We start from the raw sequence: 18488 nt of genomic DNA, 5'->3' as shown, positions 1-18488 counted from the left end.
GCTGGGTGGAGGCATCCGGGGGAGGCCGGTGTCCTGACTGGCCTGGAGGGGGGTCGAAGGGACCCACACACTGATGGGCAGGGCTGGGGAGCTGAGCAGGTAGCCCTCACCATGCAGCCTTCCTGGGAATGGGTGGGCAGCAGAGAAGGGGGCTGGGGGACTCAGGGTTTGGGCAGGGAGGCTCCTCATTTCAGGACAGTGCCCAGCATAGCCAGGAGCCTCTAGAGGGGCTCATTGCTGAGGGCTGGGGTACTGCGCATGCTGCCACACCCTGGAGGAGGGAGGCAGATCCGCTCCTCCGTCCTGGCCCGGCTCCGCCGAACTGGGGACTGAAGCCTCGTCCCTGGGGCTGGGTGGCAGAGACGCTGATTGGCTCAGGAACTGGTCTGGGGCTGCTGAGCTCTGCCCGGCGTGACTTGCAGCTCAGCACACCCAGGAGCCCTGATCTTGGCTGGGGGCCATGCTGCGGGGCTGGCACTGAGGTGTCCTGACTGTCTCACTGACCCAGGCTGGAGGGGGCACCACCCCCATGGCGCTCTGACCTGGGCTGGGGGGGCACCACCCCCATGGCGCTCTGACCCGGGCTGGGGGGGCACCACCCCCATGGCACTCTGACCCAGGCTGGAGGGGGCACCACCCCCATGGCGCTCTGACCTGGGCTGGGGGGGCACCACCCCTATGGCGCTCTGACCCAGGCTGGAGGGGGCACCACCCCCATGGCGCTCTGACCCGGGCTGAGGGGGGGCACCACCCCCATGGCACTCTGACCCAGGCTGGAGGGGGCACCACCCCCATGGGGCTCTGACCCGGGCTGAGGGGGGGGCACCACCCCCATGGCGCTCTGACCCAGGCTGGAGGGGGCACCACCCCCATGGCGCTCTGACCCGGGCTGGGGGGGCACCACCCCTATGGTGCTCTGACCCAGGCTGGGGGGGGGGCACCACCCCCATGGCGCTCTGACCCAGGCTGGGGGGGCACCACCCCTATGGCGCTCTGACCCAGGCTGAGGGGGGGGCACCACCCTCATGGTGCTCTGACTCAGACTGGGGGGGCACCACCCCCATGGCGCTCTGACCCAGGCTGGAGGGGGCACCACCCCCATGGCGCTCTGACCCGGGCTGGGGGGGGGAACACCCCCATGGCGATCTGACCCGGGCTGAGTGGGGGGCACCACCCCCACGGTGCTCTGACCCAGGCTGGGGGGGAGCACCACCCGCATGGCGCTCTGACCCAGGCTGGGGGGGCACCACCCCTATGGCACTCTGACCCAGGCTGAGGGGGGGGCACCACCCTCATGGTGCTCTGACTCAGACTGGGGGGGCACCACCCCCATGGTGCTCTGACCCAGGCTGGAGGGGGCACCACCCCCATGGCGCTCTGACCCGGGCTGGGGGGGGAACACCCCCATGGCGCTCTGACCCGGGCTGAGTGGGGGGCACCACCCCCACGGTGCTCTGACCCGGGCTGGGTGGGGGGGCACCACCCCCACGGTGCTCTGACCCAGGCTGGGGGGGGGAACACCCCCATGGCGCTCTGACCCGGGCTGAGTGGGGGGCACCACCCCCACGGTGCTCTGACCCGGGCTGGGTGGGGGGGCACCACCCCCACGGCGCTCTGACCCGGGCTGGGTGGGGGGGCACCACCCCCATGGCGCTCTGACCCGGGCTGGGTGGGGGGGCACCACCCCCACGGTGCTCTGACCCGGGCTGCGGCGGGGGGGGCACCACCCCCACGGCGCTCTGACCTGGGCTGCGGCGGGGGTGGGGGGGAGGTAATGAGCCCTTCTGTGGAGTCTGACTTCACGTTTCTAGCTGGGAGGAACTGGGGCCCACTGCAGGGAACATGGAGTGCAACGCCTGCCGCCCATGGGTACCTGGGCAGATCCGCCTGTCTGGGTCTGGCCAGGCTCCCAGCTGGCCAGGTCCCTTCACACGCTGTGTGCAGCTGCCAGGCCTGGCAGCCCCGGACTCTGACACCCTGTTTCTGCCCAGCACCAGCCCGGCTCAGGAAGCAGCAGGGCACAACCTGCTCTTCTGCACCAACGTGCCTCCGCCTGGCCCTGCCTGTGGACCCTTGGGAGTGAGGGGCCCTGTGGCTGCCTGCTGGGGAAGGGCGTGTCCTGGGAGTCCCCGCAACAGGCCGGTGAAGCAGAGCACTGCCTAGGACTCAACGCGAGGGGCTTGGGCAGGGTCAGATCAGGAGCCCTGGGCCACGGTGGGCAGAAGGACACAGGGAGATGAGGGGTGGGCAGACCCGACCTGGCCTGCAAAAGGAGGCTGGCACCTGCACTCCTGCTGATCTCCCCCACAGGTCACTACGTTTACTTTGATGCCAGCGTGCTGGGTCCCGGGGGGAACGCCGCCTGGTTGCTGAGCGAGCACCTGCCCGCCACCATGGGGGCCTGCCTCCGGTTCTGGTACCACATGGACTTCCCAGAGCACTTCTGTGAGTGACGCCTGCTGCCACAGCCTGGGGCCTTCGCCCACATGGGGGGTGGACAAAGGGGCAGCGCTGGCGCGTGAGAGGCAAAGGGCTGGGGCCAGCTGTGGGCAAGGGATCCGCAGTCATTGTGCTACTCCAGCTGGGGAGAAGCAGAGCTCCCAACCTGGAGCTAAATCCTGGGCGAGAGGGAATTCTCTCAACAGGCTGATGAAGCCAAGAGCAACTTGTCAGCCAAGCTGAGGGCTGGCCGGGCTGTTCAGGGAGCCCTGGGGCACTAATTGTGGGGTGGCCTCACCCTGCCGGTAAGAGTAGCTGCACAAGGGCTTGGGAGGCTTGTGGGCAAGATGGTCGGCCTAAGCCGGTCTGCCTGGGCAGCGGGACTCGTCCCTGCCGGCTGCCCTGGCCCAAGGGCTCCAGCCAGCCGAGCTGATGCCGCTGGGAATGGCAGCAGAGGGGGAGTGATGCTCAGGGCCGGTGCAAGGATGTTTCGCGCCCTAGGCGAAACTTCCACCTTGCGTCCTCCGCCCCCCTGGGCCCTGCGGCAGCTCCCCGCCCCCCCCACCTGAGGTGCCGCCCCGCAGCAGCTCCCCCCCTCCACCCTGAGGTGCCCCCCTGTGGCAGCTCTCGCCCCCGCCCTGAGGCACCCACCCCTGCGGCAGCTCCCTCCCCCGGGGAGCCGTGCGGCAGCTCCCCACCCCAGCTCACCTCTGCTCCACCCCCTCCCCGAGCCCTGTGGCAGCTCCCCCCCTTCCACCCTGAGGCGCCCCCCGCGGAAGCCCTTCCCCTCCCTGAGGCACCCCCCGCGGCAGCTCCCCACCCCAGCTCACCTCTGCTCCACCCGCTCCCCTAGCCCTGCGGCAGATCCCCCACCCCCACCCTGAGGTCCCCCCCCGTGACAGCTCCCCTCCCCGACCCGGGGAGCTGTGCGGCAGCTCCCCGCCCCAGCTCACCCCTGCCCTGCCTCCTCCCCGAGCACGCTGTCGCTGTTCCACTTCTCCCACCTCCCAGGCTTGCGGCACCTAAGCTGATTGGCACCGCAAGCCTGGGAGGCGGGAGAAGTGAAGCGGCCACGGGTTGCTCGGGGAGGAGGTGGAGCAGGGGTGAGCTGGGGCGGGGAGTTCCCCTGTGTGCTGCCCCCCCCTTACTTGCTGCAGGTGCACTCCCCATGCCCCCCTGCCCCAGCTCCCTCCACCTAAATGCTGGCGGCAACCGAGCCAGCCGAAGATCTGGCCGCTGCGGTCACCGCTGAAGATAACACCCCCGCAAATCCTAGTGCCCTAGGTGACCGCCTCGGTCTCCTAATAGGTTGCACTGGCCCTGGTGATGCTGCACAAGAAGTCAGGTGTACGGGTTAGAGCTGGAAGCCAGGACTCATGGGTTCTAGTCCCAGCCCTGACACTGGCTGGCTGTGTAACCCTGGCAAGTCACTGCTCTCCCCATCCCTCAGTTTCCCTCTCTTGTTCTGGCGGGGGGGGGGTGCTCAGGTTTACTCCCCAATGTCTGAGCTGCTCTGGGCCCTGTGAGTGGTGGGGTTAGCCCAGGCAAAGGCTGAGCTCTGGGCTGCTTTCCCGGGGTGTCTGCATTGACCTTGGGTCCCGCTTCCATCTCTGGCCCAGACAGCGGCGAGCTGAGGGTGAAGCTGTACAGCATGGCAGGGGAACTAACAGTCTGGTGCGCCCGAGGGCACCAGGGCCACGGCTGGCGGAACAGAACCATCTCTGTGCAGAACACCGTGGAGTTCCAGGTAATGGTGGGGGGCATGCCCAGAGCTGCCTGGAGAGCGTTGGCATGGCTCTGCCAGCAGATCTCCTGCCACAGCCCATGCAGCACTCCCACTGCTGGCAGCTGGTGGGTAGCAGAGATGCAGCCAGCAGGGAGCTGGAGCACTAGTGATGGAGGAGCCCACCTGCTGGCTCACCATGGGAGAATCAGGCAGGTTGAGTGCAGGGGGCATCCCTGGCCTGCAAGCGGGCGCTAAGCGGGGCAGGTGCAGGGCATCCCTGTTCTGCAAGCGGGTACCTGGCACTAGGGCGAGCTGAGCGGGGCAGGCGCAGGGGGTCCCTAGCCTGTGAGCAGGCACCCCACCACCAGCCTTTGCCTTTAGAAATGTGGGTAGTGCACTCTGAGCCCAGGCCCAGCCAATCCATGGGGCGGAGTAAGAGCAAGTACCACGTTGTGAGACTTCCCTAGGGTGCAGCCTGGAACTGGGGCACCTCTGGGCCCCCTCTCACACTGTGAGGCTGTGACAAGTTGCAATCCTCTCCAGGACGTGCACTCACACAGCCACACACAAACAGGGACACGCCCAGCTGCAGTTACATGAAGGTTTCTCTTAGCCACTCATGAACTAACTCCAGGGAGGCTCCAGACAGTCCCCTCCAGCTCCTCAGCCTGGGCCCTCAGAACTGTCCTGTCCTGCCCTGGTCAAAAGCCTGGCCAGTGTAAAGTTTATTACCCAGGCCACCCCTCCCTCAATGTGGAGATAATATGCACAGGCTTTTATTAACTGAGCTAAGATTTTTCATGCACTACACTCAAACCACACTGTTTTTAGGTAAAATATAAAGCAGCTTTATTAACTACAGAAAGATTGCTTATAAGTAATAGCATACAGATCAAAGTTGGTTATCTAAGAAATAAACAAAATCGCAATCTAAGTTCTATACACTGGACAGGATTTGGATTAAGCCATGTCTCACCTTGATAGTGCAAACAGTCCCCCAATCTTCCATACACAGGCTGGGCTTCCTTCTTGGCCGCCTGGGACCCCCTCCCCAGTTCAGTCCTTTGCTTTCCAAATGTCTTTCCAGGTGTTGAGTTGTGAGAGGAGTGAGGCCAAAGGGTGATGTCATTTCCCCCTTTTATAGTTTCTTCCATGCAGAGGGAACTTCTTTGTTCCAAGTAAAGCTCCCAGTACAGTTTGTGGAAAACTACAGGCACAAGATGGAGTCCAGTATCATATGATCTAGTCTCATGCCCTTGCATGCTTCAACAAGTCATGGCAGGGACCATGACCCATATTCTGTCTAGAAAGTCACAGGAAAGACCAGTTTCAGTGTAGCAGCCACGTTAGTCTATATCCACAAAACAAACAGGAGTCCTTGTGCACCTTAGAGACTAATATTTATTTGAGCATAAGCTTTTGTGGGCTAAAACCCACTTCATTGGATGCATACTATATGTTCCATTCTATGCATCCAGTGAAGTGGGCTGTAGCCCATGAAAGCTTATGCTCAAATAAATGTGTTAGTCTCTAAGGTGCCACAAGGACTCTTGTGCTTTTTACAGGCAAGACCATTAGGTGAGGTTGCCCATTGTGTTCACTGATGGGCTGTTACCTTGAATAGGTCATGCACAAGGTGCTGGCTAGACTAGATGTAAACTAACTTGTGAGAGTTACCCAGGAGCAGACACATGTGAGATACTGATACAATGTTCATAACTCCAGATACAAATAGGGTGACCAGACAGCAAGTGTGAAAAATCAGGACAGGGGTTGGGGTAATAGGCACCTGTATAAGATAAAGCCCCAAAGATCAGGACTGTCCCTATAAAATCGGGACATCTGGTCACCCTACATACAAAGGTGACACCTGCACACAAATGGGATAATCATACTCAGCAAACCGTAATTTTTCCATTGACACCTCCCATGACAGGTTTTGTAGAAGATGCATCATAATTACACCATAATCCTCTCACTGTGGGGACTATGGAGCGCAATGTCATACACGTGTCTGTGCATTTGTGAAGCAGGGGCCCTAGGGCTGGTGGATGCTGCCCATGCAGCTGGTTGGCAGCACCTGCTCATGTGCCCCAGTGGAAATAGCCCAATGGAACCAACCTGCCCCGCCCCCCGAGCAGGTTGAGATCAGTTCCTTGCCAAGGCTGTTTGTCTTTAGCCTCTGGTCACAAGGTGCCATTGGCTTAGGGGGCAGTGGGCTCTCTCCACCCTGCAGTCAGGCCCCTGCTCCTCTCCTGGCTGGGTGCTGCCCCAGCATCCCTTCCTCTGGAGTGCCCTCCAGTGCGGGGGCTGAGCAGTGAAGCTGTTCTCCCATCCCCCTTCCCTGGGTGCTGTGCTGGCGCTCAGGCTGGATTCCCGCTCCCCCTGCAGATTGTCTTTGAAGTGGCCAATGGCATGTGGCCTGCTGGGGGAACCATTGCCTTGGATGATATCACGTACCATGCTGGAGAGGGCTGTGATGGCAACAGTTTGGGCCAGATGGAAGGTGAGGCCGATTCCAACCCAGTCAGAGGTCAGAGCAGCTGTGCCTTCAGCAAGGCACTACTGCCGAGCACCCCTATTCCCCACCCATCTGTGTGACCCATGGCACAGCCCCCATTGGACAGGGCAGGGTGGGGCGGGGAAACGAGTCACCTGACTGTACAGAGAATTAGAGGCAGAGTTGGGCATAGGACCCAGGAGTCCTGACTCCCTGCCCCTTTGCCTTCTGCTTGTACACTGGCCCACCTGGAGCTCTCGCCCTGGCCCGCAGCAGTGGGCTGCTCTCTCCTGCTGCAGATTGTCCCCTTCCCGACACCGCTGGGGCAGGCCATGTGGAGGCGGGGAAGAGGCTGAATACTCTTCTGGGCCTGCTGTGCCAATGGGGCTCCCTGGGCAGCAGGGAGGGGGAGACGCACACTGGTGCTGGTCTTGGGGGTGAGCTGGGAAAGCAAGGCCAGCAGCCAGGGGAGAACGGGAAATAGTAGAGGAGGGCAGTCCCAGGCTGGAGCTAGTCCCTGCTCTCCCATGAGGGCCCCTCAGGAAGAGGAGGAGGCCTGTGAGTGAGGCCACTGAAGGGTTAACGCTTGCAGTGATAGTTACTGCAGCCTTTGGCCACTGCTCTACCCTTGTGCTCTCAGGAGAGCTCGCTGAGTCAGGCAGCTGGGGATGTTAGGTGGGTGGGGGAGATGCGTAACATGGACCCCATGTTGCAGATTGATCCCCTGAAACCAGGTGCTGGGGCCTAGCTCACCTCACTGGTGGCGATGGTGCAGGGGCCTGGCCCAGCACAGCATCTTCCACTGTGCTCAGCACTCGCTTCTGCTTGCAGGTGGGAAACTTGCCAAGGGCACTGTGGCAGCAGTCGTGATTGGCATTCTCCTGGCCACCGTCTTCCTGCTCCTACTAGCTTGGAGCATGTGCTGCTGGCTGAAGAGGAGGGTGGCAGCGGGCAGGATGCCAGAGGAGAGGGCCGCCAGCCAAGGCTTTGACAACATCACGTTTAGAGATGTAAGGAACTGCAGCTCACTGCCTGGGCTTGGGGCTGGGGTTAAGTGAAGGGCCACTAGAGGCTTTGCTTCTTTATCCAGCTGCTGCCTTTACAGCTTCAGCATCAGTCAAAAACGACTGACTAGGAGGGTGATGGGGAGGAGAGAGATGAATGACTGAGAACTGCCACTCTAAGTCCCCCCCCCACCCCCCTGCCCAACAATGCCAGCTCCCACCGCACTACAGTTGCAGGTAATCTGACACCCGCCAGTTCTTTGGCCTTTTTCATCCCTGCAGGACTAGAAACTGCTCACGCTGTGAGTTCACTGTGCAGCTACCCCTGCCCCCCTGGCCCCCCCCGACTCAGCAGTGAGGCTGCACCCAACCCTGCCCCAGCACAAGGACCAGGCCTGCCCCAGAAACACCCCAGGGCCCTGCCCATCCCTGCCAGGTGCACCAGGTGTGGCCAGACAGGCTCCAAGTGTGGAGGGGTTCAGTGTGGGGCAAGCTGGGTTCAGGGGATCTGGATTCACAGGGGCATGTTGAGGGGGTTCCAGATGTAATGGTAATGGAACTCTGCAAGGGGGTCCAGGTGAAGGCAGTTGGGGCTCAGTGGAGGAGGTCTGGACTTGGGTGGGGGACAGAGCTCAGCGGGAGGGGGGAGGGGGGAATCTATGTGCAGCTGGTGAGACTCGGGATCCAGCTGCAGGTAGCTTGTCAGGGTGGTCCAAGTGCAAGGGGAGTGGGGCTCGTCCGGGGCAGTTCTGGGTGCAGCTCGTCGGGAGGGTCTAGGGATGAGGGGGTTGATGCACAGGGGTGGGGCGGAGCAGATCCCTGTACAGGGATCCCTCCTCCTGCAGCTGAGGAGCAATGGAAGCAGTGGGGGTGAGGGGAGTTTTCAGAGCTTCCTACAGCCAAGGGAGAAATCTGGGGGGTGGGTCTGATGCCACCCCAATGCCATGCAGGGAAAGTGGAAGTCCCCTCCTCCCCAGCCCAGCCAGGACTAGCACCTGAGCCCAGGGCAGCGTAGAAGCCACCAACCAGGTCTTCTCCAGGCCCGCCCCGTGCCCTAGAGTGATTTACCTCTCTTATGGCTGCCCCAGGCACCCAACACATACTGCTGGGAAGGGCCGTATGACCACTCTTGTGGCTTCCCTTTGCTGCTGCTGCAGAAAGTCACTTTTCTGTAGGGAAGCTAAGAAATCTGCAGCAGACAAATTCTGTGCATGTGCAATGGTGCAGAATTTCCCCAGGAGTAAAGTTGAGCAGCTTATCAGCTTTGGCCCTATGCAGCAATACGGCAGCCAACAACAATGGTGGAAGGGTGCACAAGACCCCTCACTGCCTGCTGGCTGGATGGCAGCTGTGAACTCCTCAAACCCTCCTCTTTAGAATAGAGCAGGAGGTGGTAGTAGACACCACAACCATCAGTGCTGCTTGATGTCCTTCACCCCATGACTATCACATTTTCCTCCCCTTTGAGCTGGCTGGCAGGGAACAGTCATACACTTCATTAGATGGGGCCTAAGCTAATTACAAGCAATTCCTGCTCACCTTTAATTCCAGGACAGGGTCACTATAACTCCACTACCTGCGGATGAGGAAGCAGAACCAGATGTGAGCCTCTCATAATAGGCACCTACTTGTACTGTAGCTGCACATACAGAATGAAACATGGGTTCTGCAAGGCTTCACGCTCCTCCAGCAACATTGGGCTCAACTTTCATTTCCAAGCTACTCTTGAAACTGTTTTGCCTATTGACTACAATGGAAGCTTTCGTTGAGACGGACAAGGTCAGCTGGAAGGAGGAATACAAGCCCCTTTTTGAACTTAGAGTATGAACAGATCCTGTATAACAACTTCCTGAAGCACGTTCAAGTGCTGTCACATTCCTGCAGTTTCCCCATATAGTATTGCCCTTTCCATATGAAGATCTGTCCCCCTGATTTTATCTAAAATAAAATGAATCCTATAAACATCAGATTTCTGAAGACGACTGTGTAACTGAGTCTGTGTTTCAGTCTGTTCCACACAATTGTCTGTAGTCACAGATTTTAGCTGAAGCACTGCCTCCAAATACAACTCAGCTAAGTGGGTATGGTACTTCTTGTTCTCTATTTTTCTATCTAAGACTAAGTATACTCCAGCTATTTAACAAATGACTTAGGGTATTGGTTAAGGCAGGGGTCGGCAACCGATGGCACACGAGCCAATTTGTAATGGCATGCGGCTGCCTGCTGGGACCCCGCATGCCATTAAAAATCCTGCCGATGCGGCAAGCCGTGGGGTCCGCAGTCCCAGGCCGGAGCGCTGGCCAAGCGCAGCAAGCTGCCGGCGCCTCCCCCGCCTTCCCACAAAGCCCTGCCATGGCACGCGCAGCGCTCTAGGGGCTGGGGCTGCGTGCTCCCGCGGGGCAGCGTTGGGCTCCGTGGAGAGGTAAAGATGCTCCCTGCTCATCCGGAGCCCTGCTGTTGCACGCACATCACTCTGAGGGGTGGGGCGGGGCGGGGCGGGGCTGGGCTGCACGGTGGCGGCAGGGCTCCAGATGAGCGGGGAGCCTCATGGTAAGGGGGTCGGGGGGGGGTAGTCAAGGGACAGGGAGCAGAGTGGGTTGGATTGGGGCTGGGTGGGATCCAGGAGGGGAGTGGTTAGGGGTAGGGATCTCTGGAGGGAGCGGGGGGGGGGGGGTTGGATGGGACATGGGAGTCCTGGGGTCTGTTTGGGGGGGTGGATAGGGGTCAGGGCAGTCAGAGGACAGGGAGCAAGGAGGGGTCTCTGGACAGGGTGGTCAGGGGACAAGGACCTGGGGGGGTTGAGTGAGTCAGGAGTTCTGGTGGGGCTGTCAGGAGGCAGGGGTGTGGAGAGGGGTTGGGGCAGGCAGGGAGCGGGGGGGGGATGGGTTGTATGGGTCCAGAGTTCTGGGGGTCCTGTCAGGGGATGGGGAGTGCTTAGATAGGCATGGGAGTCCAGGGGGTCTGTCTGGGTGTGGGGGGGGTTGGATAAGGGTTGGGGAAGTCAGAGGACAGGTAGGGGGTAGGATCCTAGGGGGGCAGTCGGGGACAAGGGGCAGGGAGGCTTAGATAGGGGGTGGGGTCCCAAGAGGGGGTAGTCGGGACAAGGAGCAGCGGGGCGTTGGAGGTTCGGTGGGGGACAGTCACCCAGCCCTCTGCCCTGAATCCTGACCCCACTCCCCACCCCTAGTCCTCTGCCCTGAGCCCTGCACCCCCACACCTCCCTCAGGCCCCTGCCCTGAACCACCCCGCCCTCTGTTGACTCCTTCACCCCCCATGACCCCAGCCCTGACTCTGGCAACCCCCACACATACCTAGCCTCCCTACCCTGACACCTGCACCCTCTCACATGCCCCCAGCCCTCTGCCCTGACTCTTGCACCCTCCACATCTCCAGCTCCCCCACATCCCATGCACCCTACACATTCCCATTCCCATCCCCACCCCCACCCTGAGCCCCAAATGGAAGTCACATTCCCATCTGCATCCCTCACATCAAATGGGAGCAGCCCAGGTAAGTGCCCCCACACCCAAACCTCCTGCCCCAACCCTGAGTCCCTTCCTTCATTCTAGCTCCTGGCCAGACCCTTCATCCCCAGCCGTGTGCTCAGTGCACTCCCACCCTCAGCTCAGTGCAGAGAGAGGAAGAGAATGGGCCAGAACCAGGAAGAAGGTAGGTACCCACTGTATGTGGGCAGGGCCGGGACCCCAGACCGGCAGCGGGCTGAGCGCATCCAGCAGCCGAGATCCCGGCTGGCAGGAGCTGGAGGATGGAACCCCTGAGCAGCAGTGGGCTGAGCCGCTTAGTCCACAGCCAGTCTGGGGTCCCTGTTGCTGGCCCCGCACAGCCTGCTGCCGGTCTGGGGTTCTGGCTGCCAGACCCTTCCCAGCTGGGGTCCCAGCTGCAGGCCCCACTCAACCCACTGCCAGCCTAGGTGAACAGAACCCCAGACCAGCAGCAGGCTGAGGGGGTCAGGGGCATAAGATCAACATTTTAATTTAATTGTAAATGAAGCTTCTTAAACATTTTGAAAACCTTGTTTATTTTCAATACAACACTAGTTTGTTATATTATATATAGACTTGTAGAGAGAAACCTTCTAAAAAACATTAAAATGTATGACCAGCACGCAAAACCTTAAATTAGAGTGAATAAATGAAGACTTGGCACAGCACTTGTGAAAGGTTGCCAACCCCTGGGTTAAGGTATATCATGACATCTGGATTAAAGCTATTTCCTTGTTCCTCCAAAGGCATTTTCATAAAAATTTGTACTCCAAGCTCCTCACTTTTCTGTAAAACTCATTCACCATCCTTCCACACTAGTGCTTGGTTTGAGCAGAAAGTAAGGAATTCTATTTTATACTCATAAAAGGTCCAAATGTGTAGAATCTTGAATGTCTCCATTAAACTATTTTAACCCATAACTGAAGTGCTCCAGCATCCTGACCAGTGTAGTGATAAGGAGTCTAAGCGCAAAATCCTTAGTGCTACTTGGCTGGAGAAACACCATCTGTCAGAAGACAGAAATTCTGAGACCAGTAGATCCAGAAGGCTTTCATGATTAGCCTCTGCATATAGCTTGAGCACAGCTGTAGCAATGTCTTCCTTGTAGCCATTTGCAACTTCAGTGCTGTGGCCTTCATTCAAATAACTCAGGAGAAATGGTTTGCACTTAGTCATCTTCTGCTGATCCCCTTAGGCCAGCTGGTTTAAATCAGCGTACTTGTAAAGAGGCTGATGAGACCGTATGAATGAAGAGGAAGCAGGCAAAAGGAAGGAGTAGAGAGTGATCAGTTCCCAGACATCAAGTCAGTTGCTTCTGAAGAGTTCTTTTGCTTCTAGGAACTGACGCTGTGCAAAGTGTATAAAACCTGTTTGCTGCAAGATTCGTTTGTACATTACCTAAAACTTCTCTTTTGGAATATTCATAGAAGATTAGGGTTGGAAGAAATCTCAGGAGGTCATCTAGTCCAACCCCCTGCTCAAAGCAGGACCAACCCCAACTAAATCATCCCAGTCACAGCTGTGTCAAGTCACGCCTTAAAAATCTCCAAGGAAGATGATTCCACCACTTCCCTAGGTAACCCATTCCAGTGCTTCACCACCCTCCTAGTGAAAAAGTTTTTCCTGCTATCCAACCTAGACCTCCCCTACTGTAACTTGAGACCATTATTCCTTGTTCTGTCATCTGCCACCACTGAGAACAGCGGAGCTCCATCCCCCTTGAACCCCTCTTCAGGTAGTTAAAGGCTGCTATCAAATCCCCCCCTCACTCTTCTCTTCTGTAGACTAAAGCCCAATTCCCTCAGCCTCTCCTCATAAGTCATGTGCCCCAGCCCCCTAATTATTTTCCATTGCCCAGCTTTTCTAAATAGTCCTTAACCTGTTCTTTCACCAGTGAGGGTTGCTCACCTCCTCCTCCCCATACTGTGCTGTCCATTGCAGCAGTCTGGGAGCTGATCTTGTCTGTGAAGACAGACAAAAAAAAAGGATTGAGTACTTCAGTTTTTTCCACCTCATCATCTATCATTAGGTCGCCTCCCCCATTCAGTAAGGGGCCCACACTTCCCCTGACCTTCTTCTTGCTAACATACCTGTAGAAACCCGTTAACCTTCATATCCCTTGCTAGCTGCAACTCTAATTGTGCTGCATGCTTGCTCAATATCTTTATACTCCTCCCTACTCATCTGTCCAAGTTTCCACTTCTTGTGAGCTTCCTTTTTGTGTTAAAGCTCACTGAAGATTTCTGTTAAGCCAAGCTGGTCGCTTGCCATATTTGCTATTCTTTCTGCACATTGGAATGGTTCCTGCACCCTCAATAAGGCTTCTTTAAAATACAGCCAGCTCTCTTGGCCTCCTTTCCCCTTCATATTAACCTCGCAGGGCATCCTGCCCATCAGTTCCCTGAGGAGTCAAAGTCTGCTTTTCTGAAGTCCAGGGTCCATATTCTGCTGCTCTACTTTCTTCCTTTTGTCAGGATCCTGACCTCAACCATCTCATGGTCACTGCTGCCCAGGCTGCCACCCACTTCTACTTCCCCTCCCAATTCTTCCCCATTTGTGAGCAGCAGGGCAAGAGGAGCACAGCCCCTAGTTGGTCCTCGAGCACTTGCACCAGGAAGTTGTCCCAAACACACTCCAAAAACTTCCTGGATTGTCTGTGCACTGCTGATATCAGAATGATTCAAGTCTCTCATGAGAGCCAGGGCCTGTAATCTGAAAGCTTTAGTCGTCCGAAGAAAGCCTCGTCTACTGCATCTTCCTGGTCTGGTGGTGTATAGCAGAGGTCCACCACGACATCAGCCTTGTTGCTCTTGCCTCTAAACTTAACCCAAAGACTCAACAGGCTTTTCTCCAGTTTCATACTGGAGCTCTGAGCAATCATACAGTGCAACTCATCCATCTTTTCTCTCCCGTTGTCCGTCCTGAAGTTTATACCCATCCATGACAGTGTTCCAGTCATATGAGTTACCCCACCAAGTCTCTGTTATTCCAAGTCACATCATAGTTCCTTGACTGTGCCAGGACTTCCAAATTCTTACTGCTTGTTTCCCAGGCATCTTGCCTTCATGTACAAGCACCTAAAATAACTAGCCGATTGCCCTACTTTCCCAGTAGGGATCAGGAGGCCTCCCCTGTTGTACCCTCCTCCTTCTGTTTCCTCCAGTATCCCACTTCCCCACTTACCTCAGGGCTTAGGTCACCATGCCCCGGTGAACCTAGTTTAAAGCCCTCCTCACTAGGTTAGCCAGCCTGCCTGCCTGCGAAGATGCTCTTCCCTCTCTTCGTTAGGTGGATCCCATCTCCTCCTAGCAATCCTTCTTTCTGGAACATCATCCCATGGTCGAAGAATGCAAAGCCCTCTCTCCGACACCAACTGTGTAACCAGGCATTTACCTCCACAATTCGATGGTCCCTTCCGGGGTCTTTTCCTTCAATAGGGAGGATGGATGAGAACACGACTTGCATCTCAAACTCCTTTATCCTTCTTCCCAGAGCCACGCAGTCTGCAGTGACCCACTCAAGGTCATTCTTGACGGTATCATTGGTGCCCATGTGGAGAAGTAGGAAGGGGTAGCGATCTGAGGGCTTGATCAGTCTCGGCAGACACTCCATCACATCCTGAATTCTAGCTCCAGGCAAGCAGCACGTCTTGAGTTTCCCGGTCTGGTCGGCATATGGATGACTCCGTTCCCTTTAGGGGGAGTCCCCGACCACCACCACCCATCTCCTCCTCTTGGGAGTGGTGGTCATGGAACCCCATCCCTAGGACAATGCATCCCATGCCTTCCAGTCAATGGGGTCTCCCTTCCGATCCCTTCCCCTCAGATGAGTCTTCCAGACCATTCTCCACCATAATACCTGTGCAGAGAGCCTGAAAACGGTTTCTTACCTCTATCTGCTTTCGAGGTAAATGGGTTCTCCTCTTTCTTCTTCTGGAGGTCACATGCTGCCAATTTTCTTCCCTGTTCTGCACTGCACCCTCTGATTCTTTAGCTTGCTGTACCAAACGCTGTCTTCTATCCAGAAAATCTTCATTTCCTCTGATGCAGCACAGGGTTGATACTTGGGTCTCTAATCCTTTAATTTTCTCTTCCAATATGGAGACCAGCTTGCACTTTGTACACATGAAGTCGCTTCTATCCTCTGGGAGAAAGACAAACATGGCACATCCTGTGCAGGTCACAACAGCTGATCGCTCACTATCCCATAATGTCTTCCTTCTAAGAGCCTCTTCAGTGTTGTATTTACTGCTCACAGAAGCCTGAAAAAAAAAAAAAAAAAAAAAAAAACTCTGTGGGAACTCCCCCAAAGCAAACTCCTAGGCAAACTCCCTCTGTTTACCTGTCCTCTGTTGGCTGTTCACTTGGTTCACAACTGGCTGCTTTTTTATATGTTCCTTCGGGCTCCCTTTACTAAGATTAGGACTTCTTCCACTCTGACGGGTTAGAAGATCTTGAATCTGCCTTTCCAAAGGTAATGGCACCAAGATGTACACACCTTTATTGGTAGCTATAATTACCTTCGCTTCAAAGTCTTGTAGGATGTGTCCTTCCTTAAAAGGTAGGGTCTGTTTTCCTTGTTGATCCAGCATGCTATGCACTGTAATAAACTTCATCTAGAGCAACTCCATAAGGAAAACACAGGGCTGCTCCAATCAGTCTCTGACCAGTGCACAGGAGCACACGCCATCCTGTGACGAGTCCACTGCCCTGTCCCAATAAAGTGCAGAGAGGCCTCTAGTTATGCAGCACCCGTGGCTTTATTTATACACACAGTTCTCCCACCACCAGTGTTGAGCTATATACAAGGCATGCAGGGTTAGTTCCCTTTTCCTGCAGTCAACCCAAAGCTAGGAGACTGACCTTTCCCCTGGCTGGCTTTTCTGCTGGCTCCCAGCCCTTATAACTGCTGACTTGCATTATAATTCAATATGATATATTGTGTAGTGAATGCAAGGCATAAGTAATGACCATCTACCAAGGCACAGGATTACTCCATAATGAACACTTCCTTCACTGTCTGGACTCTATCCTCATACACCAAGAACATCTGGATGGTCTGCCGTTTCACTAAGATAATGCAATCTTCTACACAAAAAGGGTCCCCACTCATAGGGTTTTCATTTAATGTGAATGTCACAACTCCCTGGATTCTAGCTCCAGGGGGGATAGGTTCCAGGTTCATCATGTTAACTAACATTACTGGGTTGTCACAAAGCACCAGTAGCTGTTGAGTGCTGAAGCTGATTTCAGCTCACTGACCGCTTTCTTGAAGCCCAAGTGTTTATGCAGTTGTCTGGTGGCAGCAAAAGCTATTTTTTCAGCTGACGATATCCTCTCTTCTACTAGGAAGTGAAAGACAAAACAGTCATTGATTCCAATACAGATGTTTTCCTCCACTGCACTCAGTGCATTGAACATCAGTTTGAGCTTTGTCTCCCATTAGCATCTCCTGCTCAACAGCAGGAAAGAGCCTAAAAGGCCTTCTCGCTCATTGTGTCTTCTGGATGATCTGTGGGGCTGCCAGGGCCGGGACCGCTGGCTCCGATCCAGGACTGGTTGGTGCTTGGCAAATACCAGATCAGACACAAACAGGAATTATGGATTCAAATTAAATAAGACACAGCTACAGGGAAGCAGCTGAAGCTCGTGACTGTCAGGGGTCGGCTTGACAAGGTTTTTATAATTTCAAGGGATATAATTTTAAGCCTTTTGTATCCCTTTTTAACGTTCACTTGGGGAAAAGGGGGTGGGGGGGTTGATTCTTAATGACAGAAGTTGAAATTCAAAGAGTTAAGATTTTGCAACCATTAAAACAAACTGTCAACATCATGCACCACTATATATAAAGATCCTTAAACTAAGTTCTCAAGCAGCATTTTTCTGTCACTTTCCATTACTGATGGAAATGGTCATTTTGGGAGGGTAAGGTGTAAGTGCCATGTAATGATAAATCTAATCCTTCCAAGCCTAGTCATGGGTATCTGCATCAAAGCAGCTGTGAGCACCTAAGAATTACTTCCCCTCCAAGAAGCAGGGTAGAAATGGCCCTGTTTTGTAACAATCTAGTACTGTTATTCTACAATAAGTACAGCTATGTATCAAACCAATTTCTCCCTTTACAGTATCAGAAGCTATTTGACTAAAATCCTGATGTGACTCTTTATTAATCTCTTAAACACTATACAACCTTCAGCATGTCAAAGTTATCTTCAAATAAAAAGAAGTGAGTGTGCTGGTTACTAGAAGCTCCTTAGGTCCAAAGACTGGCCCCCAAAGGGGATAGTACATCAACTGAACTTAGAGATAGATGGTGCAATAGCTACAGCCATTGCCTTGGATTCAAGTCCAAGCTCTGCCAGTTTGTGTATGACCTTGGGCAAACCAGTTACTGTATCTCACCATCCCCTTTTCCCTCCATCAAAGGCATGCTGAGGAGAAGTCAGGGTGAAGGGGCCATGTGCCTGAAATGGTTGCATTGCATTAGTATTCAGAGCATGAGCTAAACTCCCCATGTGCACTGGGCTCCAGGGAACAGCAGAGAGAATGAAGAATGGGGTCATTTCAGAGTCCTACTGAGGAACATGAAGGGGAGTTCCAAGCCCTCAGTTTCTCACACGGCTAACAAACAGCTTTTGAAGATCAGGTGGCTCAAGCCCTAGTTTCTTATTGTACAGGAATTATTCTTGTTCAGCCTGTTTTCCCACTACCCACAGCGGTATTTGTGGACACTGAAGTACAGCATCATTTTAGCTAATAGGAAGCCTGCAGTCTGAACCACAGAATATAGTCTAGAGCTGCTAGCCAACTGGTTCTGCCTCTGTACAAGTACAAGCACATGTTGTGCAAGTCTAGCTTCTACAGAAGCATCATTCTGAAAACTTGGTTGAAGGGAAGTGTTACATTTCAGCAGAGAAATGTGCAGATTTCATCAGTGTCTCTCTTGCAGTACAATATAGAGGTCATAAGATGCAGTGCTGACCTTACTCAGGACATGACACTAAGTTACACTGAGCTGTCATCTCTAGCATGAGCCCTGGCAAGCTCAGAATATTTGCACCCATTTTGGTTAAAGGAAGTTTGTCCAGTTCCATTGGGAACTACTGACTTGGTACAAAAGAGAACGGTGCTGGGTAGAAGTACTTATGTTTGACTAGCTGGAAGTTTCCTGGTTTAGTCTAAGTCACTTTCTTTGCGATGACCTTGCTCTTTGAACCTACCTCCACTGCACTAGAGCCACAGTCAACACCATGACTGGTTTCAGATGGTTCAAGGCTGCTGACCCAGGCCAGACAGAAGGACGTGTCACTTCACTGC

The 18488-nt window shown here is 55.2% G+C and overlaps 1 protein-coding gene and 2 pseudogenes across 1 annotated transcript in view; 1 reads left to right on the top strand and 2 right to left on the bottom strand.

Moving 5' to 3' along the window:
- MAMDC4 (MAM domain containing 4) overlaps nucleotides 1-9674 on the top strand; it is a 51525-nt gene extending 41851 nt beyond the window's left edge. Inside the window, exons 25-29 of the mRNA XM_050927103.1 lie at nucleotides 2311-2445; nucleotides 4059-4186; nucleotides 6557-6671; nucleotides 7497-7675; nucleotides 9221-9674. Of these exons, the coding sequence (XP_050783060.1) occupies nucleotides 2311-2445; nucleotides 4059-4186; nucleotides 6557-6671; nucleotides 7497-7675; nucleotides 9221-9286 (623 nt within the window). The 3' untranslated portion in view covers nucleotides 9287-9674. The remainder of the gene's footprint in view (nucleotides 1-2310; nucleotides 2446-4058; nucleotides 4187-6556; nucleotides 6672-7496; nucleotides 7676-9220) is intronic.
- A 2017-nt stretch (nucleotides 9675-11691) lies between these two features.
- LOC127036289 (transforming growth factor-beta receptor-associated protein 1-like) lies at nucleotides 11692-12597 on the bottom strand (annotated as a pseudogene).
- LOC127036288 (transforming growth factor-beta receptor-associated protein 1-like) lies at nucleotides 11692-18423 on the bottom strand (annotated as a pseudogene).
- Nucleotides 18424-18488: the final 65 nt, after the last annotated feature.

This window comes from Gopherus flavomarginatus, chromosome 17, assembly GCF_025201925.1.
Source record: "Gopherus flavomarginatus isolate rGopFla2 chromosome 17, rGopFla2.mat.asm, whole genome shotgun sequence".
NCBI lineage: Eukaryota > Metazoa > Chordata > Testudines > Testudinidae > Gopherus > Gopherus flavomarginatus.
The sequence above is the reverse complement of the archived record's forward strand: the minus strand, read 5'-3'. Positions and strand labels throughout refer to the sequence as shown.